This window comes from Hemitrygon akajei, chromosome 22 (genome assembly GCF_048418815.1).
Source record: "Hemitrygon akajei chromosome 22, sHemAka1.3, whole genome shotgun sequence".
In the NCBI taxonomy this organism is placed as follows: Eukaryota; Metazoa; Chordata; class Chondrichthyes; order Myliobatiformes; family Dasyatidae; genus Hemitrygon; species Hemitrygon akajei.
Window position 1 is genome coordinate 3,170,633 of NC_133145.1, and position 26,160 is coordinate 3,196,792.

Consider the following 26,160-nt stretch of genomic DNA (forward strand, 5'->3'; position numbering starts at 1 on the left):
TGCTCCCGTCCTGACTGGACTCACATCGGTGAGGACACCGTCCGGTTGATGAACGAGCGGTACTCCCGTCCTGACTGGACTCACATCGGTGAGGACACCAGCCGGTTGATGAACGAGCGGTGCTCCCGTCCTGACTGGACTCACATCGGTGAGGACACCGTCCGGTTGATGAGGGAGCGGTGCTCCCGTCCTGACTGGACTCACATCGGTGAGGACACCAGCCGGTTGATGAACGAGCGGTGCTCCCGTCCTGACTGGACTCACATCGGTGAGGACACCAGCCGGTTGATGAACGAGCGGTGCTCCCGTCCTAACTGGACTCACATCGGTGAGGACACCAGCCGGTTGATGAGGGAGCGGTGCTCCCGTCCTGACTGGACTCACATCGGTGAGGACACCAGCCGGTTGATGAACGAGCGGTGCTCCCGTCCTGACTGGACTCACATCGGTGAGGACACCGTCCGGTTGATGAGGGAGCGGTGCTCCCGTCCTGACTGGACTCACATCGGTGAGGACACCAGCCGGTTGATGAACGAACGGTGCTCCCGTCCTGACTGGACTCACATCGGTGAGGACACCAGCCGGTTGATGAACGAGCGGTGCTCCCGTCCTGACTGGACTCACATCGGTGAGGACACCAGCCGGTTGATGAACGAGCGGTGCTCCCGTCCTGACTGGACTCACATCGGTGAGGACACCGTCCGGTTGATGAGGGAGCGGTGCTCCCGTCCTGACTGGACTCACATCGGTGAGGACACCAGCCGGTTGATGAACGAGCGGTGCTCCCGTCCTGACTGGACTCACATCGGTGAGGACACCGTCCGGTTGATGAGGGAGCGGTGCTCCCGTCCTGACTGGACTCACATCGGTGAGGACACCAGCCGGTTGATGAGGGAGCGGTGCTCCCGTCCTGACTGGACTCACATCGGTGAGGACACCAGCCGGTTGATGAACGAGCGGTGCTCCCGTCCTGACTGGACTCACATCGGTGAGGACACCAGCCGGTTGATGAACGAGCGGTGCTCCCGTCCTGACTGGACTCACATCGGTGAGGACACCAGCCGGTTGATGAGGGAGCGGTGCTCCCGTCCTGACTGGACTCACATCGGTGAGGACACCAGCCGGTTGATGAGGGAGCGGTGCTCCCATCCTGACTGGACTCACATCGGTGAGGACACCAGCCGGTTGATGAACGAGCGGTACTCCCGTCCTGACTGGACTCACATCGGTGAGGACACCAGCCGGTTGATGAACGAGCGGTGCTCCCGTCCTGACTGGACTCACATCGGTGAGGACACCAGCCGGTTGATGAGGGAGCGGTGCTCCCGTCCTGACTGGACTCACATCGGTGAGGACACCAGCCAGTTGATGAGGGAGCGGTGACACAGACAGACAGACACAGACAGGCAGACACAGACAGACAGACACAGACAGACAGGCAGACAGACAGACACAGACAGACAGACAGGCAGACAGGCAGACAGACACAGACACAGACAGACAGACAGACAGGCAGACAGGCAGGCACAGGCAGACAGGCAGGCAGACACAGACAGACAGACAGACAGACAGACAGGCAGACAGGCAGGCACAGGCAGACAGGCAGGCAGACACAGACAGACAGACAGACAGACAGACAGACAGACAGACAGGCAGTCAGGCAGACAGACAGACAGACACAGACAGGCAGACAGACAGACACAGACAGACAGGCAGACAGACAGACAGACACAGACAGGCAGGCAGACAGACAGACAGACAGACAGGCAGACATATTTTATTGATCCTGAGGGAAATTGGGTTTCGTTACAGCCACACCAACCAAGAATAGGGAAGAAATATAGCAATATAAAACCATAAATAATTAAATAAATATAAGTTAATCATGCCAAGTGGAAATAAGTCCAGGACCAGCCTATTGGCTCAGGGTGTCTGACACTCCGAGGGAGGAGTTGTAAAGTTTGATGGCCACAGGTAGGAATGACTTCCTGTGATGCTGGATTTGAATCCAGGTCTCGGGATTATTCCTGAACAGATGAAGTGATGATTCTCTGAATTACCTATCCCTGATTTTGTAAGCAGGGTGACATGTCAGACTACTGGTGCACGGATGGTCTAATTCGGTAATCGTGGAGAGCTGGGTTTATTACTGTGAATGACAAGTGTCCTCTCTACTACAGATTATATATGGGACAACAGAGAACAGTCCGGTCTCATTTCAAGGATTTCCACAAGACGAAATAAAACGAAAAACAGAGACAGTTGGATACATCTCCCCTCACGTTGAGGTAAGAACAAGGCAGTATCGTTTGTTGCTGGTGAAATTAATTTACAGAACTGGCTCCTCTTCTCAAGCTTCCCACCTCCCTTCTAAACCCCCCTACACCTACTTCTCTCCTCTTCTCACTCACTAAGTTCTTTCCTGTCTTTTGATCACTGTCCCGTTCTCTCCAGTTTACCTCCTCCGTTCTGCTCCTTTCCTGCCCTTCCCCTCTTTCTTTCCCTTTGTTCTCTGCTCTGGGTTGTTTTCTGTACCGTGTTGTTCTCTGTACCGTGTTGTTCTCTGTACCGTGTTGTTCTCTGTACCATGTTCTTCTCTGCACCGTGTTGTTCTCTGTACCGTGTTGTGCTCTGTACCGTGTTGTTCTCTGTACCGTGTTGTTCTCTGATCTGGGTTGTTCTCTGATCTGGGTTGTTCTCTGTACTGGGTTGTTCTCTGTACCATGTTGTTCTCTGTACCGTGTTGTTCTTTGTACCGTGTTGTTCTCTGTACCGTGTTGTTCTATGATCCGGGTTGTTCTCTGTACCGTGTTGTTCTCTGCACCGTGTTGTTCTCTGTACCGTGTTGTTCTCTGTACCGTGTTGTTCTCTGATCTGGGTTGTTCTCTGTACCGTGTTGTTCTCTGATCTGGGTTGTTCTCTGCACCATGTTGTTCTCTGTACCGTTTTGTTCTCTGTACCGTGTTGTTCTATGATCAGGGTTGTTCTCTGTACCGTGTTGTTCTCTGCACCGTGTTGTTCTCTGATCCGTGCTGTTCTCTGTACCGTGTTGTTCTCTGTACCGTGTTGTTCTCTGTACCATGTTGTTCTCTGCACCGTGTTGTTCTCTGTACCGTGTTGTTCTCTGTACCGTGTTGTTCTCTGATCTGGGTTGTTCTCTGTACCGTGTTGTTCTCTGCTCCATGTTGTTCTCTGTACCGTGTTGTTCTCTGTACCGTGTTGTTCTCTGCACCGTGTTGTTCTCTGTACCGTGTTGTTCTCTGTACCGTGTTGTTCTCTGCTCCATGTTGTTCTCTGTACCTTGTTGTTCTCTGAACTGGGTTGTTCTCTGATCTGGGTTGTTCTCTGTACCGTGTTGTTCTCTGATCTGGGTTGTTCTCTGCTCCATGTTGTTCTCTGTACCGTGTTGTTCTCTGTACCTTGTTGTTCTCTGAATCGTGTTGTTCTCTGTACCGTGTTGTTCTCTGTACCGTATTGTTCTCTGATCTGGGTTGTTCTCTGCTCTGTGTTGTTCTCTGTACCGTGTTGTTCTCTGCACCGTGTTGTTCTCTGATCTGTGTTGTTCTCTGTACCGTGTTGTTCTCTGTACCGTGTTGTTCTCTGATCTGGGTTGTTCTCTGTACCGTGTTGTTCTCTGATCTGTGTTGTTCTCTGCACCGTGTTGTTCTCTGATCTGTGTTGTTCTCTGTACCGTGTTGTTCTCTGATCTGTGTTGTTCTCTGCACCGTGTTGTTCTCTGATCTGTGTTGTGCTCTGCACCGTGTTGTTCTCTGCACCGTGTTGTTCTCTGTACCGTGTTGTTCTCTGTACCGTGTTGTTCTCTGATCTGGGTTGTTGTCTGTACCGTGTTGTTCTCTGCTCCATGTTGTTCTCTGTACCTTGTTGTTCTCTGATCTGGGTTGTTCTCTGTACCGTGTTGTTCTCTGATCAGTGCTGTTCTCTGTACCGTGTTGTTCTCTGCACCGGGTTGTTCTCTGTACCGTGTTGTACTCTGCACCGTGTTGTTCTCTGATCCGTGTTGTTCTCTGTACCGTGTTGTTCTCTGTACCGTGTTGTTCTCTGCTCCATGTTGTTCTCTGTACCGGGTTGTTCTCTGTACCGTGTTGTACTCTGCACCGTGTTGTTCTCTGATCCGTGTTGTTCTCTGTACCGTGTTGTTCTCTGATCTGGGTTGTTCTCTGCTCCATGTTGTTCTCTGTACCGTGTTGTTCTCTGCACCGTGTTGTTCTCTGTACCGTGTTGTTCTCTGTACCGTTTTGTTCTCTGATCTGGGTTGTTCTCTGTACCGTGTTGTTCTCTGCTCCATGTTGTTCTCTGTACCTTGTTGTTCTCTGATCTGGGTTGTTCTCTGTACCGTGTTGTTCTCTGATCTGGGTTGTTCTCTGCTCCATGTTGTTCTCTGTACCGTGTTGTTCTCTGCACCGTGTTGTTCTCTGTACCGTGTTGTTCTCTGTACCGTTTTGTTCTCTGATCTGGGTTGTTCTCTGTACCATGTTGTTCTCTGCTCCATGTTGTTCTCTGTACCTTGTTGTTCTCTGATCAGGGTTGTTCTCTGTACAGTGTTGTTCTCTGTACCGTGTTGTTCTCTGATCTGGGTTGTTCTCTGTACCGTGTTGTTCTCTGATCTGGGTTGTTCTCTGCTCCATGTTGTTCTCTGTACCGTGTTGTTCTCTGCACCGTGTTGTTCTCTGTACCGTGTTGTTCTCTGTACCGTTTTGTTCTCTGATCTGGGTTGTTCTCTGTACCATGTTGTTCTCTGCTCCATGTTGTTCTCTGTACCTTGTTGTTCTATGATCAGGGTTGTTCTCTGTACCGTGTTGTTCTCTGCACCGTGTTGTTCTCTGATCCGTGCTGTTCTCTGTACCGTGTTGTTCTCTGTACCGTGTTGTTCTCTGTACCATGTTGTTCTCTGCACCGTGTTGTTCTCTGTACCGTGTTGTTCTCTGTACCGTGTTGTTCTCTGATCTGGGTTGTTCTCTGTACCGTGTTGTTCTCTGCTCCATGTTGTTCTCTGTACCGTGTTGTTCTCTGTACCGTGTTGTTCTCTGCACCGTGTTGTTCTCTGTACCGTGTTGTTCTCTGTACCGTGTTGTTCTCTGCTCCATGTTGTTCTCTGTACCTTGTTGTTCTCTGAACTGGGTTGTTCTCTGATCTGGGTTGTTCTCTGTACCGTGTTGTTCTCTGATCTGGGTTGTTCTCTGCTCCATGTTGTTCTCTGTACCGTGTTGTTCTCTGTACCTTGTTGTTCTCTGAATCGTGTTGTTCTCTGTACCGTGTTGTTCTCTGTACCGTATTGTTCTCTGATCTGGGTTGTTCTCTGCTCTGTGTTGTTCTCTGTACCGTGTTGTTCTCTGCACCGTGTTGTTCTCTGATCTGTGTTGTTCTCTGTACCGTGTTGTTCTCTGTACCGTGTTGTTCTCTGATCTGGGTTGTTCTCTGTACCGTGTTGTTCTCTGATCTGTGTTGTTCTCTGCACCGTGTTGTTCTCTGATCTGTGTTGTTCTCTGTACCGTGTTGTTCTCTGATCTGTGTTGTTCTCTGCACCGTGTTGTTCTCTGATCTGTGTTGTGCTCTGCACCGTGTTGTTCTCTGCACCGTGTTGTTCTCTGTACCGTGTTGTTCTCTGTACCGTGTTGTTCTCTGATCTGGGTTGTTGTCTGTACCGTGTTGTTCTCTGCTCCATGTTGTTCTCTGTACCTTGTTGTTCTCTGATCTGGGTTGTTCTCTGTACCGTGTTGTTCTCTGATCAGTGCTGTTCTCTGTACCGTGTTGTTCTCTGCACCGGGTTGTTCTCTGTACCGTGTTGTACTCTGCACCGTGTTGTTCTCTGATCCGTGTTGTTCTCTGTACCGTGTTGTTCTCTGTACCGTGTTGTTCTCTGCTCCATGTTGTTCTCTGTACCGGGTTGTTCTCTGTACCGTGTTGTACTCTGCACCGTGTTGTTCTCTGATCCGTGTTGTTCTCTGTACCGTGTTGTTCTCTGATCTGGGTTGTTCTCTGCTCCATGTTGTTCTCTGTACCGTGTTGTTCTCTGCACCGTGTTGTTCTCTGTACCGTGTTGTTCTCTGTACCGTTTTGTTCTCTGATCTGGGTTGTTCTCTGTACCGTGTTGTTCTCTGCTCCATGTTGTTCTCTGTACCTTGTTGTTCTCTGATCTGGGTTGTTCTCTGTACCGTGTTGTTCTCTGATCTGGGTTGTTCTCTGCTCCATGTTGTTCTCTGTACCGTGTTGTTCTCTGCACCGTGTTGTTCTCTGTACCGTGTTGTTCTCTGTACCGTTTTGTTCTCTGATCTGGGTTGTTCTCTGTACCATGTTGTTCTCTGCTCCATGTTGTTCTCTGTACCTTGTTGTTCTCTGATCAGGGTTGTTCTCTGTACAGTGTTGTTCTCTGTACCGTGTTGGTCTCTGATCTGGGTTGTTCTCTGCTCTGTGTTGTTCTCTGTACCGTGTTGTTCTCTGTACTGTGTTGTTCTCTGTACCGTGTTGTTCTTTGTACCGTGTTGTTCTCTGTGCCGTGTTGTTCTCTCCGCCGTGTTGTTCTCTGATCTGGGTTGTTCTCTGCACCGTGTTGTTCTCTGATCTGTGTTGTGCTCTGCACCGTATTGTTCTCTGCACCGTGTTGTTCTCTGTACCGTGTTGTTCTCTGTACCGTGTTGTTCTCTGATCTGGGTTGTTGTCTGTACCGTGTTGTTCTCTGCTCCATGTTGTTCTCTGTACCTTGTTGTTCTCTGATCTGGGTTGTTCTCTGTACCGTGTTGTTCTCTGATCTGGGTTGTTCTCTGCTCCATTTTGTTCTCTGTACCGTGTTGTTCTCTGCACCGTGTTGTTCTCTGTACCGTGTTGTTCTCTGTACCGTTTTGTTCTCTGATCTGGGTTGTTCTCTGTACCATGTTGTTCTCTGCTCCATGTTGTTCTCTGTACCTTGTTGTTCTCTGATCAGGGTTGTTCTCTGTACAGTGTTGTTCTCTGTACCGTGTTGTTCTCTGATCTGGGTTGTTCTCTGTGCTGTGTTGTTCTCTGATCTGGATTGTTCTCTGCTCTGTGTTGTTCTCTGTACCGTGTTGTTCTCTGCACCGTGTTGTTCTCTGATCTGTGTTGTTCTCTGTACCGTGTTGTTCTCTGTACCGTGTTGTTCTCTGTGCCATGTTGTTCTCTGCGCCGTGTTGTTCTCTGATCTGGGTTGTTCTCTGTACCGTGTTGTTCTCTGATCTGTGTTGTTCTCTGCACCGTGTTGTTCTCTGTACCGTGTTGTTCTCTGATCTGGGTTTTTCTCTGTACCGTGTTGTTCTCTGTAGCGTGTTGTTCTCTGTACCGTGTTGTTCTCTGCTCCGTGTTGTTCTCTGTACCGTGTTGTTCTCTGTACCGTGTTGTTCTCTGATCTGGGTTTTTCTCTGTACCGTGTTGTTCTCTGTAGCGTGTTGTTCTCTGTACCGTGTTGTTCTCTGTGCCGTGTTGTTCTCTGCTCCGTGTTGTTCTCTGCACCGTGTTGTTCTCTGCACCGTGTTATTCTGGGTTCCGTGTTGTTCTCTGCTCCGTGTTGCTCTCTGATCTGTGTTGTTCTCTGTACCGTGTTGTTACTTGTACCGTGTTGTTCTCTGTACCGTGTTGTTCTCTGCTCCGTGTTGTTCTCTGATCCGTGTTGTTCTCTGTACCGTGTTGTTCTCTGATCTGGGTTGTTCTCTGTACCGTGTTGTGCTCTGTACCGTGTTGTTCTCTGTACCGTGTTGTTCTCTGATCTGGGTTATTCTCTGCACCGTGTTGTTCTCTGTACCGTGTTGTTCTCTGTACCGTGTTGTTCTCTGTACCGTGCTGTTCTCTGTACCGTGTTGTGCTCTGTACCGTGTTGTGCTCTGTACAGTGTTGTTCTCTGATCTGGGTTGTGCTCTGTACCGTGTTGTTCTCTGTACCGTGTTGTTCTCTGTACCGTGTTGTTCTCTGTACCGTGTTGTTCTCTGTACCGTGTTGTTCTCTGATCTGGGTTATTCTCTGCACCGTGTTGTTCTCTGTACCATGTTGTTCTCTGTACCGTGTTGTTCTCTGATCTGGGTTGTTCTCTGTACCGTGTTGTTCTCAGCTCTGTGTTGTTCTCTGTACCGTGTTGTTCTCTGATCTGGGTTGTGCTCTGTACCGTGTTGTTCTCTGTACCGTGTTGTTCTCTGTACCGTATTGTTCTCTGCACCGTGTTGTTCTCTGTACCGTGTTGTTCTCTGTGCCGTGTTGTTCTCTGCGCCGTGTTGTTCTCTGATCTGGGTTGTTCTCTGTACCGTGTTGTTCTCTGATCTGGGTTGTTCTCTGTACCGTGTTGTTCTCTGCTCCATGTTGTTCTCTGTACCTTGTTGTTCTCTGAACTGGGTTGTTCTCTGATCTGGGTTGTTCTCTGTACCGTGTTGTTCTCTGATCTGGGTTGTTCTCTGCTCCATGTTGTTCTCTGTACCGTGTTGTTCTCTGTACCTTGTTGTTCTCTGAATCGTGTTGTTCTCTGTACCGTGTTGTTCTCTGTACCGTATTGTTCTCTGATCTGGGTTGTTCTCTGCTCTGTGTTGTTCTCTGTACCGTGTTGTTCTCTGCACCGTGTTGTTCTCTGATCTGTGTTGTTCTCTGTACCGTGTTGTTCTCTGTACCGTGTTGTTCTCTGATCTGGGTTGTTCTCTGTACCGTGTTGTTCTCTGATCTGTGTTGTTCTCTGCACCGTGTTGTTCTCTGATCTGTGTTGTTCTCTGTACCGTGTTGTTCTCTGATCTGTGTTGTTCTCTGCACCGTGTTGTTCTCTGATCTGTGTTGTGCTCTGCACCGTGTTGTTCTCTGCACCGTGTTGTTCTCTGTACCGTGTTGTTCTCTGTACCGTGTTGTTCTCTGATCTGGGTTGTTGTCTGTACCGTGTTGTTCTCTGCTCCATGTTGTTCTCTGTACCTTGTTGTTCTCTGATCTGGGTTGTTCTCTGTACCGTGTTGTTCTCTGATCAGTGCTGTTCTCTGTACCGTGTTGTTCTCTGCACCGGGTTGTTCTCTGTACCGTGTTGTACTCTGCACCGTGTTGTTCTCTGATCCGTGTTGTTCTCTGTACCGTGTTGTTCTCTGCTCCATGTTGTTCTCTGTACCGGGTTGTTCTCTGTACCGTGTTGTACTCTGCACCGTGTTGTTCTCTGATCCGTGTTGTTCTCTGTACCGTGTTGTTCTCTGATCTGGGTTGTTCTCTGCTCCATGTTGTTCTCTGTACCGTGTTGTTCTCTGCACCGTGTTGTTCTCTGTACCGTTTTGTTCTCTGATCTGGGTTGTTCTCTGTACCGTGTTGTTCTCTGCTCCATGTTGTTCTCTGTACCTTGTTGTTCTCTGATCTGGGTTGTTCTCTGTACCGTGTTGTTCTCTGATCTGGGTTGTTCTCTGCTCCATGTTGTTCTCTGTACCGTGTTGTTCTCTGCACCGTGTTGTTCTCTGTACCGTGTTGTTCTCTGTACCGTTTTGTTCTCTGATCTGGGTTGTTCTCTGTACCATGTTGTTCTCTGCTCCATGTTGTTCTCTGTACCTTGTTGTTCTCTGATCAGGGTTGTTCTCTGTACAGTGTTGTTCTCTGTACCGTGTTGGTCTCTGATCTGGGTTGTTCTCTGCTCTGTGTTGTTCTCTGTACCGTGTTGTTCTCTGTACTGTGTTGTTCTCTGTACCGTGTTGTTCTTTGTACCGTGTTGTTCTCTGTGCCGTGTTGTTCTCTGCGCCGTGTTGTTCTCTGATCTGGGTTGTTCTCTGCACCGTGTTGTTCTCTGATCTGTGTTGTGCTCTGCACCGTGTTGTTCTCTGCACCGTGTTGTTCTCTGTACCGTGTTGTTCTCTGTACCGTGTTGTTCTCTGATCTGGGTTGTTGTCTGTACCGTGTTGTTCTCTGCTCCATGTTGTTCTCTGTACCTTGTTGTTCTCTGATCTGGGTTGTTCTCTGTACCGTGTTGTTCTCTGATCTGGGTTGTTCTCTGCTCCATTTTGTTCTCTGTACCGTGTTGTTCTCTGCACCGTGTTGTTCTCTGTACCGTGTTGTTCTCTGTACCGTTTTGTTCTCTGATCTGGGTTGTTCTCTGTACCATGTTGTTCTCTGCTCCATGTTGTTCTCTGTACCTTGTTGTTCTCTGATCAGGGTTGTTCTCTGTACAGTGTTGTTCTCTGTACCGTGTTGTTCTCTGATCTGGGTTGTTCTCTGTGCTGTGTTGTTCTCTGATCTGGATTGTTCTCTGCTCTGTGTTGTTCTCTGTACCGTGTTGTTCCTGCACCGTGTTGTTCTCTGATCTGTGTTGTTCTCTGTACCGTGTTGTTCTCTGTACCGTGTTGTTCTCTGTGCCGTGTTGTTCTCTGCGCCGTTTTGTTCTCTGATCTGGGTTGTTCTCTGTACCGTGTTGTTCTCTGATCTGTGTTGTTCTCTGCACCGTGTTGTTCTCTGTACCGTGTTGTTCTCTGATCTGGGTTTTTCTCTGTACCGTGTTGTTCTCTGTACCGTGTTGTTCTCTGATCTGGGTTTTTCTCTGTACCGTGTTGTTCTCTGTAGCGTGTTGTTCTCTGTACCGTGTTGTTCTCTGTGCCGTGTTGTTCTCTGCTCCGTGTTGTTCTCTGCACCGTGTTGTTCTCTGCACCGTGTTATTCTGGGTTCCGTGTTTTTCTCTGCTCCGTGTTGCTCTCTGATCTGTGTTGTTCTCTGTACCGTGTTGTTACTTGTACCGTGTTGTTCTCTGTACCGTGTTGTTCTCTGCTCCGTGTTGTTCTCTGATCCGTGTTGTTCTCTGTACCGTGTTGTTCTCTGATCTGGGTTGTTCTCTATACCGTGTTGTGCTCTGTACCGTGTTGTTCTCTGTACCGTGTTGTTCTCTGATCTGGGTTATTCTCTGCACCGTGTTGTTCTCTGTACCGTGTTGTTCTCTGTACCGTGTTGTTCTCTGTACCGTGCTGTTCTCTGTACCGTGTTGTGCTCTGTACCGTGTTGTGCTCTGTACAGTGTTGTTCTCTGATCTGGGTTGTGCTCTGTACCGTGTTGTTCTCTGTACCGTATTGTTCTCTGTACCGTGTTGTTCTCTGTACCGTGTTGTTCTCTGATCTGGGTTATTCTCTGCACCGTGTTGTTCTCTGTACCATGTTGTTCTCTGATCTGGGTTGTTCTCTGTACCGTGTTGTTCTCAGCTCTGTGTTGTTCTCTGTACCGTGTTGTTCTCTGATCTGGGTTGTGCTCTGTACCGTGTTGTTCTCTGTACCGTGTTGTTCTCTGTACCGTATTGTTCTCTGCACCGTGTTGTTCTCTGTACCGTGTTGTTCTCTGTGCCGTGTTGTTCTCTGCGCCGTGTTGTTCTCTGATCTAGGTTGTTCTCTGTACCGTGTTGTTCTCTGATCTGTGTTGTTCTCTGCACCGTGTTGTTCTCTGATCTGTGTTGTGCTCTGCACCGTGTTGTTCTCTGCACCGTGTTGTTCTCTGTACCGTGTTGTTCTCTGTACCGTGTTGTTCTCTGATCTTGGTTGTTGTCTGTACCGTGTTGTTCTCTGCTCCATGTTGTTCTCTGTACCTTGTTGTTCTCTGATCTGGGTTGTTCTCTGTACCGTGTTGTTCTCTGATCAGTGCTGTTCTCTGATCAGTGCTGTTCTCTGTACCGTGTTGTTCTCTGCACCGGGTTGTTCTCTGTACCGTGTTGTACTCTGCACCGTGTTGTTCTCTGATCCGTGTTGTTCTCTGTACCGTGTTGTTCTCTGTACCGTGTTGTTCTCTGCTCCATGTTGTTCTCTGTACCGGGTTGTTCTCTGTACCGTGTTGTACTCTGCACCGTGTTGTTCTCTGATCCGTGTTGTTCTCTGTACCGTGTTGTTCTCTGATCCGGGTTGTTCTCTGCTCCATGTTGTTCTCTGTACCGTGTTGTTCTCTGCACCGTATTGTTCTCTGTACCGTGTTGTTCTCTGTACCGTTTTGTTCTCTGATCTGGGTTGTTCTCTGTACCGTGTTGTTCTCTGCTCCATGTTGTTCTCTGTACCTTGTTGTTCTCTGATCTGGGTTGTTCTCTGTACCGTCTTGTTCTCTGATCTGGGTTGTTCTCTGATCTGGGTTGTTCTCTGTACTGGGTTGTTCTTTGTACCGTGTTGTTCTCTGTACCGTGTTGTTCTATGATCCGGGTTGTTCTCTGTACCGTGTTGTTCTCTGCACCGTGTTGTTCTCTGTACCGTGTTGTTCTCTGTACCGTGTTGTTCTCTGATCTGGGTTGTTCTCTGCACCATGTTGTTCTCTGTACCGTTTTGTTCTCTGTACCGTGTTGTTCTCTGATCAGGGTTGTTCTCTGTACCGTGTTGTTCTCTGCACCGTGTTGTTCTCTGATCCGTGCTGTTCTCTGTACCGTGTTGTTCTCTGTACCGTGTTGTTCTCTGTACCATGTTGTTCTCTGCACCGTGTTGTTCTCTGTACCGTGTTGTTCTCTGTACCGTGTTGTTCTCTGATCTGGGTTGTTCTCTGTACCGTGTTGTTCTCTGCTCCATGTTGTTCTCTGTACCTTGTTGTTCTCTGAACTGGGTTGTTCTCTGATCTGGGTTGTTCTCTGTACCGTGTTGTTCTCTGATCTGGGTTGTTCTCTGCTCCATGTTGTTCTCTGTACCGTGTTGTTCTCTGTACCTTGTTGTTCTCTGAATCGTGTTGTTCTCTGTACCGTGTTGTTCTCTGTACCGTATTGTTCTCTGCTCTGTGTTGTTCTCTGCTCTGTGTTGTTCTCTGTACCGTGTTGTTCTCTGCACCGTGTTGTTCTCTGATCTGTGTTGTTCTCTGTACCGTGTTGTTCTCTGTACCGTGTTGTTCTCTGATCTGGGTTGTTCTCTGTACCGTGTTGTTCTCTGATCTGTGTTGTTCTCTGCACCGTGTTGTTCTCTGATCTGTGTTGTTCTCTGTACCGTGTTGTTCTCTGATCTGTGTTGTTCTCTGCACCGTGTTGTTCTCTGATCTGTGTTGTTCTCTGCACCGTGTTGTTCTCTGTACCGTGTTGTTCTCTGTACCGTGTTGTTCTCTGATCTGGGTTGTTGTCTGTACCGTGTTGTTCTCTGCTCCATGTTGTTCTCTGTACCTTGTTGTTCTCTGATCTGGGTTGTTCTCTGTACCGTGTTGTTCTCTGATCAGTGCTGTTCTCTGTACCGTGTTGTTCTCTGCACCGGGTTGTTCTCTGTACCGTGTTGTTCTCTGTACCGTATTGTTCTCTGCACCGTGTTGTTCTCTGTACCGTGTTGTTCTCTGTGCCGTGTTGTTCTCTGCGCCGTGTTGTTCTCTGATCTGGGTTGTTCTCTGTACCGTGTTGTTCTCTGATCTGGGTTGTTCTCTGTACCGTGTTGTTCTCTGCTCCATGTTGTTCTCTGTACCTTGTTGTTCTCTGAACTGGGTTGTTCTCTGATCTGGGTTGTTCTCTGTACCGTGTTGTTCTCTGATCTGGGTTGTTCTCTGCTCCATGTTGTTCTCTGTACCGTGTTGTTCTCTGTACCTTGTTGTTCTCTGAATCGTGTTGTTCTCTGTACCGTGTTGTTCTCTCTACCGTATTGTTCTCTGATCTGGGTTGTTCTCTGCTCTGTGTTGTTCTCTGTACCGTGTTGTTCTCTGCACCGTGTTGTTCTCTGATCTGTGTTGTTCTCTGTACCGTGTTGTTCTCTGTACCGTGTTGTTCTCTGATCTGGGTTGTTCTCTGTACCGTGTTGTTCTCTGATCTGTGTTGTTCTCTGCACCGTGTTGTTCTCTGATCTGTGTTGTTCTCTGTACCGTGTTGTTCTCTGATCTGTGTTGTTCTCTGCACCGTGTTGTTCTCTAATCTGTGTTGTGCTCTGCACCGTGTTGTTCTCTGCACCGTGTTGTTCTCTGTACCGTGTTGTTCTCTGTACCGTGTTGTTCTCTGATCTGGGTTGTTGTCTGTACCGTGTTGTTCTCTGCTCCATGTTGTTCTCTGTACCTTGTTGTTCTCTGATCTGGGTTGTTCTCTGTACCGTGTTGTTCTCTGATCAGTGCTGTTCTCTGTACCGTGTTGTTCTCTGCACCGGGTTGTTCTCTGTACCGTGTTGTACTCTGCACCGTGTTGTTCTCTGATCCGTGATGTTCTCTGTACCGTGTTGTTCTCTGCTCCATGTTGTTCTCTGTACCGGGTTGTTCTCTGTACCGTGTTGTACTCTGCACCGTGTTGTTCTCTGATCCGTGTTGTTCTCTGTACCGTGTTGTTCTCTGATCTGGGTTGTTCTCTGCTCCGTTTTGTTCTCTGATCTGGGTTGTTCTCTGTACCGTGTTGTTCTCTGCTCCATGTTGTTCTCTGTACCTTGTTGTTCTCTGATCTGGGTTGTTCTCTGTACCGTGTTGTTCTCTGATCTGGGTTGTTCTCTGCTCCATGTTGTTCTCTGTACCGTGTTGTTCTCTGCACCGTGTTGTTCTCTGTACCGTGTTGTTCTCTGTACCGTTTTGTTCTCTGATCTGGGTTGTTCTCTGTACCATGTTGTTCTCTGCTCCATGTTGTTCTCTGTACCTTGTTGTTCTCTGATCAGGGTTGTTCTCTGTACAGTGTTGTTCTCTGTACCGTGTTGGTCTCTGATCTGGGTTGTTCTCTGCTCTGTGTTGTTCTCTGTACCGTGTTGTTCTCTGTACTGTGTTGTTCTCTGTACCGTGTTGTTCTTTGTACCGTGTTGTTCTCTGTGCCGTGTTGTTCTCTGCGCCGTGTTGTTCTCTGATCTGGGTTGTTCTCTGCACCGTGTTGTTCTCTGATCTGTGTTGTGCTCTGCACCGTGTTGTTCTCTGCACCGTGTTGTTCTCTGTACCGTGTTGTTCTCTGTACCGTGTTGTTCTCTGATCTGGGTTGTTGTCTGTACCGTGTTGTTCTCTGCTCCATGTTGTTCTCTGTACCTTGTTGTTCTCTGATCTGGGTTGTTCTCTGTACCGTGTTGTTCTCTGATCTGGGTTGTTCTCTGCTCCATTTTGTTCTCTGTACCGTGTTGTTCTCTGCACCGTGTTGTTCTCTGTACCGTGTTGTTCTCTGTACCGTTTTGTTCTCTGATCTGGGTTGTTCTCTGTACCATGTTGTTCTCTGCTCCATGTTGTTCTCTGTACCTTGTTGTTCTCTGATCAGGGTTGTTCTCTGTACAGTGTTGTTCTCTGTACCGTGTTGTTCTCTGATCTGGGTTGTTCTCTGTGCTGTGTTGTTCTCTGATCTGGATTGTTCTCTGCTCTGTGTTGTTCTCTGTACCGTGTTGTTCCTGCACCGTGTTGTTCTCTGATCTGTGTTGTTCTCTGTACCGTGTTGTTCTCTGTACCGTGTTGTTCTCTGTGCCGTGTTGTTCTCTGCGCCGTGTTGTTCTCTGATCTGGGTTGTTCTCTGTACCGTGTTGTTCTCTGATCTGTGTTGTTCTCTGCACCGTGTTGTTCTCTGTACCGTGTTGTTCTCTGATCTGGGTTTTTCTCTGTACCGTGTTGTTCTCTGTAGCGTGTTGTTCTCTGTACCGTGTTGTTCTCTGCTCCGTGTTGTTCTCTGTACCGTGTTGTTCTCTGTACCGTGTTGTTCTCTGATCTGGGTTTTTCTCTGTACCGTGTTGTTCTCTGTAGCGTGTTGTTCTCTGTACCGTGTTGTTCTCTGTGCCGTGTTGTTCTCTGCTCCGTGTTGTTCTCTGCACCGTGTTGTTCTCTGCACCGTGTTATTCTGGGTTCCGTGTTTTTCTCTGCTCCGTGTTGCTCTCTGATCTGTGTTGTTCTCTGTACCGTGTTGTTACTTGTACCGTGTTGTTCTCTGTACCGTGTTGTTCTCTGCTCCGTGTTGTTCTCTGATCCGTGTTGTTCTCTGTACCGTGTTGTTCTCTGATCTGGGTTGTTCTCTGTACCGTGTTGTGCTCTGTACCGTGTTGTTCTCTGTACCGTGTTGTTCTCTGATCTGGGTTATTCTCTGCACCGTGTTGTTCTCTGTACCGTGTTGTTCTCTGTACCGTGTTGTTCTCTGTACCGTGCTGTTCTCTGTACCGTGTTGTGCTCTGTACCGTGTTGTGCTCTGTACAGTGTTGTTCTCTGATCTGGGTTGTGCTCTGTACCGTGTTGTTCTCTGTACCGTATTGTTCTCTGTACCGTGTTGTTCTCTGTACCGTGTTGTTCTCTGATCTGGGTTATTCTCTGCACCGTGTTGTTCTCTGTACCATGTTGTTCTCTGTACCGTGTTGTTCTCTGATCTGGGTTGTTCTCTGTACCGTGTTGTTCTCAGCTCTGTGTTGTTCTCTGTACCGTGTTGTTCTCTGATCTGGGTTGTGCTCTGTACCGTGTTGTTCTCTGTACCGTGTTGTTCTCTGTACCGTATTGTTCTCTGCACCGTGTTGTTCTCTGTACCGTGTTGTTCTCTGTGCCGTGTTGTTCTCTGCGCCGTGTTGTTCTCTGATCTGGGTTGTTCTCTGTACCGTGTTGTTCTCTGATCTGTGTTGTTCTCTGCACCGTGTTGTTCTCTGATCTGTGTTGTGCTCTGCACCGTGTTGTTCTCTGCACCGTGTTGTTCTCTGTACCGTGTTGTTCTCTGTACCGTGTTGTTCTCTGATCTGGGTTGTTGTCTGTACCGTGTTGTTCTCTGCTCCATGTTGTTCTCTGTACCTTGTTGTTCTCTGATCTGGGTTGTTCTCTGTACCGTGTTGTTCTCTGATCAGTGCTGTTCTCTGTACCGTGTTGTTCTCTGCACCGGGTTGTTCTCTGTACCGTGTTGTACTCTGCACCGTGTTGTTCTCTGATCCGTGTTGTTCTCTGTACCGTGTTGTTCTCTGTACCGTGTTGTTCTCTGCTCCATGTTGTTCTCTGTACCGGGTTGTTCTCTGTACCGTGTTGTACTCTGCACCGTGTTGTTCTCTGATCCGTGTTGTTCTCTGTACCGTGTTGTTCTCTGATCTGGGTTGTTCTCTGCTCCATGTTGTTCTCTGTACCGTGTTGTTCTCTGCACCGTGTTGTTCTCTGTACCGTGTTGTTCTCTGTACCGTTTTGTTCTCTGATCTGGGTTGTTCTCTGTACCGTGTTGTTCTCTGCTCCATGTTGTTCTCTGTACCTTGTTGTTCTCTGATCTGGGTTGTTCTCTGTACCGTCTTGTTCTCTGATCTGGGTTGTTCTCTGATCTGGGTTGTTCTCTGTACTGGGTTGTTCTTTGTACCGTGTTGTTCTCTGTACCGTGTTGTTCTATGATCCGGGTTGTTCTCTGTACCGTGTTGTTCTCTGCACCGTGTTGTTCTCTGTACCGTGTTGTTCTCTGTACCGTGTTGTTCTCTGATCTGGGTTGTTCTCTGCACCATGTTGTTCTCTGTACCGTTTTGTTCTCTGTACCGTGTTGTGCTCTGATCAGGGTTGTTCTCTGTACCGTGTTGTTCTCTGCACCGTGTTGTTCTCTGATCCGTGCTGTTCTCTGTACCGTGTTGTTCTCTGTACCGTGTTGTTCTCTGTACCATGTTGTTCTCTGCACCGTGTTGTTCTCTGTACCGTGTTGTTCTCTGTACCGTGTTGTTCTCTGATCTGGGTTGTTCTCTGTACCGTGTTGTTCTCTGCTCCATGTTGTTCTCTGTACCTTGTTGTTCTCTGAACTGGGTTGTTCTCTGATCTGGGTTGTTCTCTGTACCGTGTTGTTCTCTGATCTGGGTTGTTCTCTGCTCCATGTTGTTCTCTGTACCGTGTTGTTCTCTGTACCTTGTTGTTCTCTGAATCGTGTTGTTCTCTGTACCATGTTGTTCTCTGTACCGTATTGTTCTCTGATCTGGGTTGTTCTCTGCTCTGTGTTGTTCTCTGTACCGTGTTGTTCTCTGCACCGTGTTGTTCTCTGATCTGTGTTGTTCTCTGTACCGTGTTGTTCTCTGTACCGTGTTGTTCTCTGATCTGGGTTGTTCTCTGTACCGTGTTGTTCTCTGATCTGTGTTGTTCTCTGCACCGTGTTGTTCTCTGATCTGTGTTGTTCTCTGTACCGTGTTGTTCTCTGATCTGTGTTGTTCTCTGCACCGTGTTGTTCTCTGATCTGTGTTGTGCTCTGCACCGTGTTGTTCTCTGCACCGTGTTGTTCTCTGTACCGTGTTGTTCTCTGTACCGTGTTGTTCTCTGATCTGGGTTGTTGTCTGTACCGTGTTGTTCTCTGCTCCATGTTGTTCTCTGTACCTTGTTGTTCTCTGATCTGGGTTGTTCTCTGTACCGTGTTGTTCTCTGATCAGTGCTGTTCTCTGTACCGTGTTGTTCTCTGCACCGGGTTGTTCTCTGTACCGTGTTGTACTCTGCACCGTGTTGTTCTCTGATCCGTGTTGTTCTCTGTACCGTGTTGTTCTCTGTACCGTGTTGTTCTCTGCTCCATGTTGTTCTCTGTACCGGGTTGTTCTCTGTACCGTGTTGTACTCTGCACCGTGTTGTTCTCTGATCCGTGTTGTTCTCTGTACCGTGTTGTTCTCTGATCTGGGTTGTTCTCTGCTCCATGTTGTTCTCTGTACCGTGTTGTTCTCTGCACCGTGTTGTTCTCTGTACCGTGTTGTTCTCTGTACCGTTTTGTTCTCTGATCTGGGTTGTTCTCTGTACCGTGTTGTTCTCTGCACCATGTTGTTCTCTGTACCTTGTTGTTCTCTGATCTGGGTTGTTCTCTGTACCGTGTTGTTCTCTGATCTGGGTTGTTCTCTGCTCCATGTTGTTCTCTGTACCGTGTTGTTCTCTGCACCGTGTTGTTCTCTGTACCGTGTTGTTCTCTGTACCGTTTTGTTCTCTGATCTGGGTTGTTCTCTGTACCATGTTGTTCTCTGCTCCATGTTGTTCTCTGTACCTTGTTGTTCTCTGATCAGGGTTGTTCTCTGTACAGTGTTGTTCTCTGTACCGTGTTGGTCTCTGATCTGGGTTGTTCTCTGCTCTGTGTTGTTCTCTGTACCGTGTTGTTCTCTGTACTGTGTTGTTCTCTGTACCGTGTTGTTCTTTGTACCGTGTTGTTCTCTGTGCCGTGTTGTTCTCTCCGCCGTGTTGTTCTCTGATCTGGGTTGTTCTCTGCACCGTGTTGTTCTCTGATCTGTGTTGTGCTCTGCACCGTGTTGTTCTCTGCACCGTGTTGTTCTCTGTACCGTGTTGTTCTCTGTACCGTGTTGTTCTCTGATCTGGGTTGTTGTCTGTACCGTGTTGTTCTCTGCTCCATGTTGTTCTCTGTACCTTGTTGTTCTCTGATCTGGGTTGTTCTCTGTACCGTGTTGTTCTCTGATCTGGGTTGTTCTCTGCTCCATTTTGTTCTCTGTACCGTGTTGTTCTCTGCACCGTGTTGTTCTCTGTACCGTGTTGTTCTCTGTACCGTTTTGTTCTCTGATCTGGGTTGTTCTCTGTACCATGTTGTTCTCTGCTCCATGTTGTTCTCTGTACCTTGTTGTTCTCTGATCAGGGTTGTTCTCTGTACAGTGTTGTTCTCTGTACCGTGTTGTTCTCTGATCTGGGTTGTTCTCTGTGCTGTGTTGTTCTCTGATCTGGATTGTTCTCTGCTCTGTGTTGTTCTCTGTACCGTGTTGTTCTCTGCACCGTGTTGTTCTCTGATCTGTGTTGTTCTCTGTACCGTGTTGTTCTCTGTACCGTGTTGTTCTCTGTGCCGTGTTGTTCTCTGCGCCGTGTTGTTCTCTGATCTGGGTTGTTCTCTGTACCGTGTTGTTCTCTGATCTGTGTTGTTCTCTGCACCGTGTTGTTCTCTGTACCGTGTTGTTCTCTGATCTGGGTTTTTCTCTGTACCGTGTTGTTCTCTGTAGCGTGTTGTTCTCTGTACCGTGTTGTTCTCTGCTCCGTGTTGTTCTCTGTACCGTGTTGTTCTCTGTACCGTGTTGTTCTCTGATCTGGGTTTTTCTCTGTACCGTGTTGTTCTCTGTAGCGTGTTGTTCTCTGTACCGTGTTGTTCTCTGTGCCGGGTTGTTCTCTGCTCCGTGTTGTTCTCTGCACCGTGTTGTTCTCTGCACCGTGTTATTCTGGGTTCCGTGTTGTTCTCTGCTCCGTGTTGCTCTCTGATCTGTGTTGTTCTCTGTACCGTGTTGTTACTTGTACCGTGTTGTTCTCTGTACCGTGTTGTTCTCTGCTCCGTGTTGTTCTCTGATCCGTGTTGTTCTCTGTACCGTGTTGTTCTCTGATCTGGGTTGTTCTCTGTACCGTGTTGTGCTCTGTACCGTGTTGTTCTCTGTACCGTGTTGTTCTCTGATCTGGGTTATTCTCTGCACCGTGTTGTTCTCTGTACCGTGTTGTTCTCTGTACCGTGTTGTTCTCTGTACCGTGTTGTTCTCTGTACCGTGCTGTTCTCTGTACCGTGTTGTGCTCTGTACCGTGTTGTGCTCTGTACAGTGTTGTTCTCTGATCTGGGTTGTGCTCTGTACCGTGTTGTTCTCTGTACCGTGTTGTTCTCTGTACCGTATTGTTCTCTGTACCGTGTTGTTCTCTGTACCGTGTTGTTCTCTGATCTGGGTTATTCTCTGCACCGTGTTGTTCTCTGTACCATGTTGTTCTCTGTACCGTGTTGTTCTCTGATCTGGGTTGTTCTCTGTACCGTGTTGTTCTCAGCTCTGTGTTGTTCTCTGTACCGTGTTGTTCTCTGATCTGGGTTGTGCTCTGTACCGTGTTGTTCTCTGTACCGTGTTGTTCTCTGTACCGTATTGTTCTCTGCACCGTGTTGTTCTCTGTACCGTGTTGTTCTCTGTGCCGTGTTGTTCTCTGCGCCGTGTTGTTCTCTGATCTGGGTTGTTCTCTGTACCGTGTTGTTCTCTGATCTGGGTTGTTCTCTGTACCGTGTTGTTCTCTGCTCCATGTTGTTCTCTGTACCTTGTTGTTCTCTGAACTGGGTTGTTCTCTGATCTGGGTTGTTCTCTGTACCGTGTTGTTCTCTGATCTGGGTTGTTCTCTGCTCCATGTTGTTCTCTGTACCGTGTTGTTCTCTGTACCTTGTTGTTCTCTGAATCGTGTTGTTCTCTGTACCGTGTTGTTCTCTGTACCGTATTGTTCTCTGATCTGGGTTGTTCTCTGCTCTGTGTTGTTCTCTGTACCGTGTTGTTCTCTGCACTGTGTTGTTCTCTGATCTGTGTTGTTCTCTGTACCGTGTTGTTCTCTGTACCGTGATGTTCTCTGATCTGGGTTGTTCTCTGTACCGTGTTGTTCTCTGATCTGTGTTGTTCTCTGCACCGTGTTGTTCTCTGATCTGTGTTGTTCTCTGTACCGTGTTGTTCTCTGATCTGTGTTGTTCTCTGCACCGTGTTGTTCTCTGATCTGTGTTGTGCTCTGCACCGTGTTGTTCTCTGCACCGTGTTGTTCTCTGTACCGTGTTGTTCTCTGTACCGTGTTGTTCTCTGATCTGGGTTGTTGTCTGTACCGTGTTGTTCTCTGCTCCATGTTGTTCTCTGTACCTTGTTGTTCTCTGATCTGGGTTGTTCTCTGTACCGTGTTGTTCTCTGATCAGTGCTGTTCTCTGTACCGTGTTGTTCTCTGCACCGGGTTGTTCTCTGTACCGTGTTGTACTCTGCACCGTGTTGTTCTCTGATCCGTGTTGTTCTCTGTACCGTGTTGTTCTCTGTACCGTGTTGTTCTCTGCTCCATGTTGTTCTCTGTACCGGGTTGTTCTCTGTACCGTGTTGTACTCTGCACCGTGTTGTTCTCTGATCCGTGTTGTTCTCTGTACCGTGTTGTTCTCTGATCTGGGTTGTTCTCTGCTCCATGTTGTTCTCTGTACCGTGTTGTTCTCTGCACCGTGTTGTTCTCTGTACCGTTTTGTTCTCTGATCTGGGTTGTTCTCTGTACCGTGTTGTTCTCTGCTCCATGTTGTTCTCTGTACCTTGTTGTTCTCTGATCTGGGTTGTTCTCTGTACCGTGTTGTTCTCTGATCTGGGTTGTTCTCTGCTCCATGTTGTTCTCTGTACCGTGTTGTTCTCTGCACCGTGTTGTTCTCTGTACCGTGTTGTTCTCTGTACCGTTTTGTTCTCTGATCTGGGTTGTTCTCTGTACCATGTTGTTCTCTGCTCCATGTTGTTCTCTGTACCTTGTTGTTCTCTGATCAGGGTTGTTCTCTGTACAGTGTTGTTCTCTGTACCGTGTTGGTCTCTGATCTGGGTTGTTCTCTGCTCTGTGTTGTTCTCTGTACCGTGTTGTTCTCTGTACTGTGTTGTTCTCTGTACCGTGTTGTTCTTTGTCCCGTGTTGTTCTCTGTGCCGTGTTGTTCTCTGCGCCGTGTTGTTCTCTGATCTGGGTTGTTCTCTGCACCGTGTTGTTCTCTGATCTGTGTTGTGCTCTGCACCGTGTTGTTCTCTGCACCGTGTTGTTCTCTGTACCGTGTTGTTCTCTGTACCGTGTTGTTCTCTGATCTGGGTTGTTGTCTGTACCGTGTTGTTCTCTGCTCCATGTTGTTCTCTGTACCTTGTTGTTCTCTGATCTGGGTTGTTCTCTGTACCGTGTTGTTCTCTGATCTGGGTTGTTCTCTGCTCCATTTTGTTCTCTGTACCGTGTTGTTCTCTGTACCGTTTTGTTCTCTGATCTGGGTTGTTCTCTGTACCATGTTGTTCTCTGCTCCATGTTGTTCTCTGTACCTTGTTGTTCTCTGATCAGGGTTGTTCTCTGTACAGTGTTGTTCTCTGTACTGTGTTGTTCTCTGATCTGGGTTGTTCTCTGTGCTGTGTTGTTCTCTGATCTGGATTGTTCTCTGCTCTGTGTTGTTCTCTGTACCGTGTTGTTCTCTGCACCGTGTTGTTCTCTGATCTGTGTTGTTCTCTGTACCGTGTTGTTCTCTGTACCGTGTTGTTCTCTGTGCCGTGTTGTTCTCTGCGCCGTGTTGTTCTCTGATCTGGGTTGTTCTCTGTACCGTGTTGTTCTCTGTACCGTGTTGTTCTCTGATCTGGGTTTTTCTCTGTACCGTGTTGTTCTCTGTAGCGTGTTGTTCTCTGTACCGTGTTGTTCTCTGCTCCGTGTTGTTCTCTGTACCGTGTTGTTCTCTGTACCGTGTTGTTCTCTGATCTGGGTTTTTCTCTGTACCGTGTTGTTCTCTGTAGCGTGTTGTTCTCTGTACCGTGTTGTTCTCTGTGCCGTGTTGTTCTCTGCTCCGTGTTGTTCTCTGCACCGTGTTGTTCTCTGCACCGTGTTATTCTGGGTTCCGTGTTGTTCTCTGCTCCGTGTTGCTCTCTGATCTGTGTTGTTCTCTGTACCGTGTTGTTACTTGTACCGTGTTGTTCTCTGTACCGTGTTGTTCTCTGCTCCGTGTTGTTCTCTGATCCGTGTTGTTCTCTGTACCGTGTTGTTCTCTGATCTATGTTGTTCTCTGTACCGTGTTGTGCTCTGTACCGTGTTGTTCTCTGTACCGTGTTGTTCTCTGATCTGGGTTATTCTCTGCACCGTGTTGTTCTCTGTACCGTGTTGTTCTCTGTACCGTGTTGTTCTCTGTACTGTGCTGTTCTCTGTACCGTGTTGTGCTCTGTACCGTGTTGTGCTCTGTACAGTGTTGTTCTCTGATCTGGGTTGTGCTCTGTACCGTGTTGTTCTCTGTACCGTGTTGTTCTCTGTACCGTATTGTTCTCTGTACCCTGTTGTTCTCTGTACCGTGTTGTTCTCTGATCTGGGTTATTCTCTGCACCGTGTTGTTCTCTGTACCATGTTGTTCTCTGTACCGTGTTGTTCTCTGATCTGGGTTGTTCTCTGTACCGTGTTGTTCTCAGCTCTGTGTTGTTCTCTGTACCGTGTTGTTCTCTGATCTGGGTTGTGCTCTGTACCGTGTTGTTCTCTGTACCGTGTTGTTCTCTGTACCGTATTGTTCTCTGCACCGTGTTGTTCTCTGTACCGTGTTGTTCTCTGTGCCGTGTTGTTCTCTGCGCCGTGTTGTTCTCTGATCTGGGTTGTTCTCTGTACCGTGTTGTTCTCTGATCTGGGTTGTTCTCTGTACCGTGTTGTTCTCTGCTCCATGTTGTTCTCTGTACCTTGTTGTTCTCTGAACTGGGTTGTTCTCTGATCTGGGTTGTTCTCTGTACCGTGTTGTTCTCTGATCTGGGTTGTTCTCTGCTCCATGTTGTTCTCTGTACCGTGTTGTTCTCTGTACCTTGTTGTTCTCTGAATCGTGTTGTTCTCTGTACCGTGTTGTTCTCTGTACCGTATTGTTCTCTGATCTGGGTTGTTCTCTGCTCTGTGTTGTTCTCTGTACCGTGTTGTTCTCTGCACCGTGTTGTTCTCTGATCTGTGTTGTTCTCTGTACCGTGTTGTTCTCTGTACCGTGTTGTTCTCTGATCTGGGTTGTTCTCTGTACCGTGTTGTTCTCTGATCTGTGTTGTTCTCTGCACCGTGTTGTTCTCTGATCTGTGTTGTTCTCTGTACCGTGTTGTTCTCTGATCTGTGTTGTTCTCTGCACCGTGTTGTTCTCTGATCTGTGTTGTGCTCTGCACCGTGTTGTTCTCTGCACCGTGTTGTTCTCTGTACCGTGTTGTTCTCTGTACCGTGTTGTTCTCTGATCTGGGTTGTTGTCTGTACCGTGTTGTTCTCTGCTCCATGTTGTTCTCTGTACCTTGTTGTTCTCTGATCTGGGTTGTTCTCTGTACCGTGTTGTTCTCTGATCAGTGCTGTTCTCTGCACCGTGTTGTTCTCTGTACCGTTTTGTTCTCTGATCTGGGTTGTTCTCTGTACCGTGTTGTTCTCTGCTCCATGTTGTTCTCTGTACCTTGTTGTTCTCTGATCTGGGTTGTTCTCTGTACCGTGTTGTTCTCTGATCTGGGTTGTTCTCTGCTCCATGTTGTTCTCTGTACCGTGTTGTTCTCTGCACCGTGTTGTTCTCTGTACCGTGTTGTTCTCTGTACCGTTTTGTTCTCTGATCTGGGTTGTTCTCTGTACCATGTTGTTCTCTGCTCCATGTTGTTCTCTGTACCTTGTTGTTCTCTGATCAGGGTTGTTCTCTGTACAGTGTTGTTCTCTGTACCGTGTTGGTCTCTGATCTGGGTTGTTCTCTGCTTTGTGTTGTTCTCTGTACCGTGTTGTTCTCTGTACTGTGTTGTTCTCTGTACCGTGTTGTTCTTTGTACCGTGTTGTTCTCTGTGCCGTGTTGTTCTCTGCGCCGTGTTGTTCTCTGATCTGGGTTGTTCTCTGCACCGTGTTGTTCTCTGATCTGTGTTGTGCTCTGCACCGTGTTGTTCTCTGCACCGTGTTGTTCTCTGTACCGTGTTGTTCTCTGTACCGTGTTGTTCTCTGATCTGGGTTGTTGTCTGTACCGTGTTGTTCTCTGCTCCATGTTGTTCTCTGTACCTTGTTGTTCTCTGATCTGGGTTGTTCTCTGTACCGTGTTGTTCTCTGATCTGGGTTGTTCTCTGCTCCATTTTGTTCTCTGTACCGTGTTGTTCTCTGCACCGTGTTGTTCTCTGTACCGTGTTGTTCTCTGTACCGTTTTGTTCTCTGATCTGGGTTGTTCTCTGTACCATGTTGTTCTCTGCTCCATGTTGTTCTCTGTACCTTGTTGTTCTCTGATCAGGGTTGTTCTCTGTACAGTGTTGTTCTCTGTACCGTGTTGTTCTCTGATCTGGGTTGTTCTCTGTGCTGTGTTGTTCTCTGATCTGGATTGTTCTCTGCTCTGTGTTGTTCTCTGTACCGTGTTGTTCTCTGCACCGTGTTGTTCTCTGATCTGTGTTGTTCTCGGTACCGTGTTGTTCTCTGTACCGTGTTGTTCTCTGTGCCGTGTTGTTCTCTGCGCCGTGTTGTTCTCTGATCTGGGTTGTTCTCTGTACCGTGTTGTTCTCTGATCTGTGTTGTTCTCTGCACCGTGTTGTTCTCTGTACCGTGTTGTTCTCTGATCTGGGTTTTTCTCTGTACCGTGTTGTTCTCTGTAGCGTGTTGTTCTCTGTACCGTGTTGTTCTCTGCTCCGTGTTGTTCTCTGTACCGTGTTGTTCTCTGTACCGTGTTGTTCTCTGATCTGGGTTATTCTCTGTACCGTGTTGTTCTCTGTAGCGTGTTGTTCTCTGTACCGTGTTGTTCTCTGTGCCGTGTTGTTCTCTGCTCCGTGTTGTTCTCTGCACCGTGTTGTTCTCTGCACCGTGTTATTCTGGGTTCCGTGTTTTTCTCTGCTCCGTGTTGCTCTCTGATCTGTGTTGTTCTCTGTACCGTGTTGTTACTTGTACCGTGTTGTTCTCTGTACCGTGTTGTTCTCTGCTCCGTGTTGTTCTCTGATCCGTGTTGTTCTCTGTACCGTGTTGTTCTCTGATCTGGGTTGTTCTCTG

At 48.0% G+C, this 26,160-nt stretch overlaps 1 protein-coding gene across 1 annotated transcript in view; it reads left to right on the forward strand.

Moving 5' to 3' along the window:
- Window positions 1–26,160, forward strand: part of acsf2 (acyl-CoA synthetase family member 2) — a 527,858-nt gene that overhangs the window by 384,286 nt on the left and 117,412 nt on the right. The window contains 1 exon segment of the mRNA XM_073026612.1: window positions 2,181–2,288. Coding sequence (XP_072882713.1) covers window positions 2,181–2,288 — 108 coding nt within the window.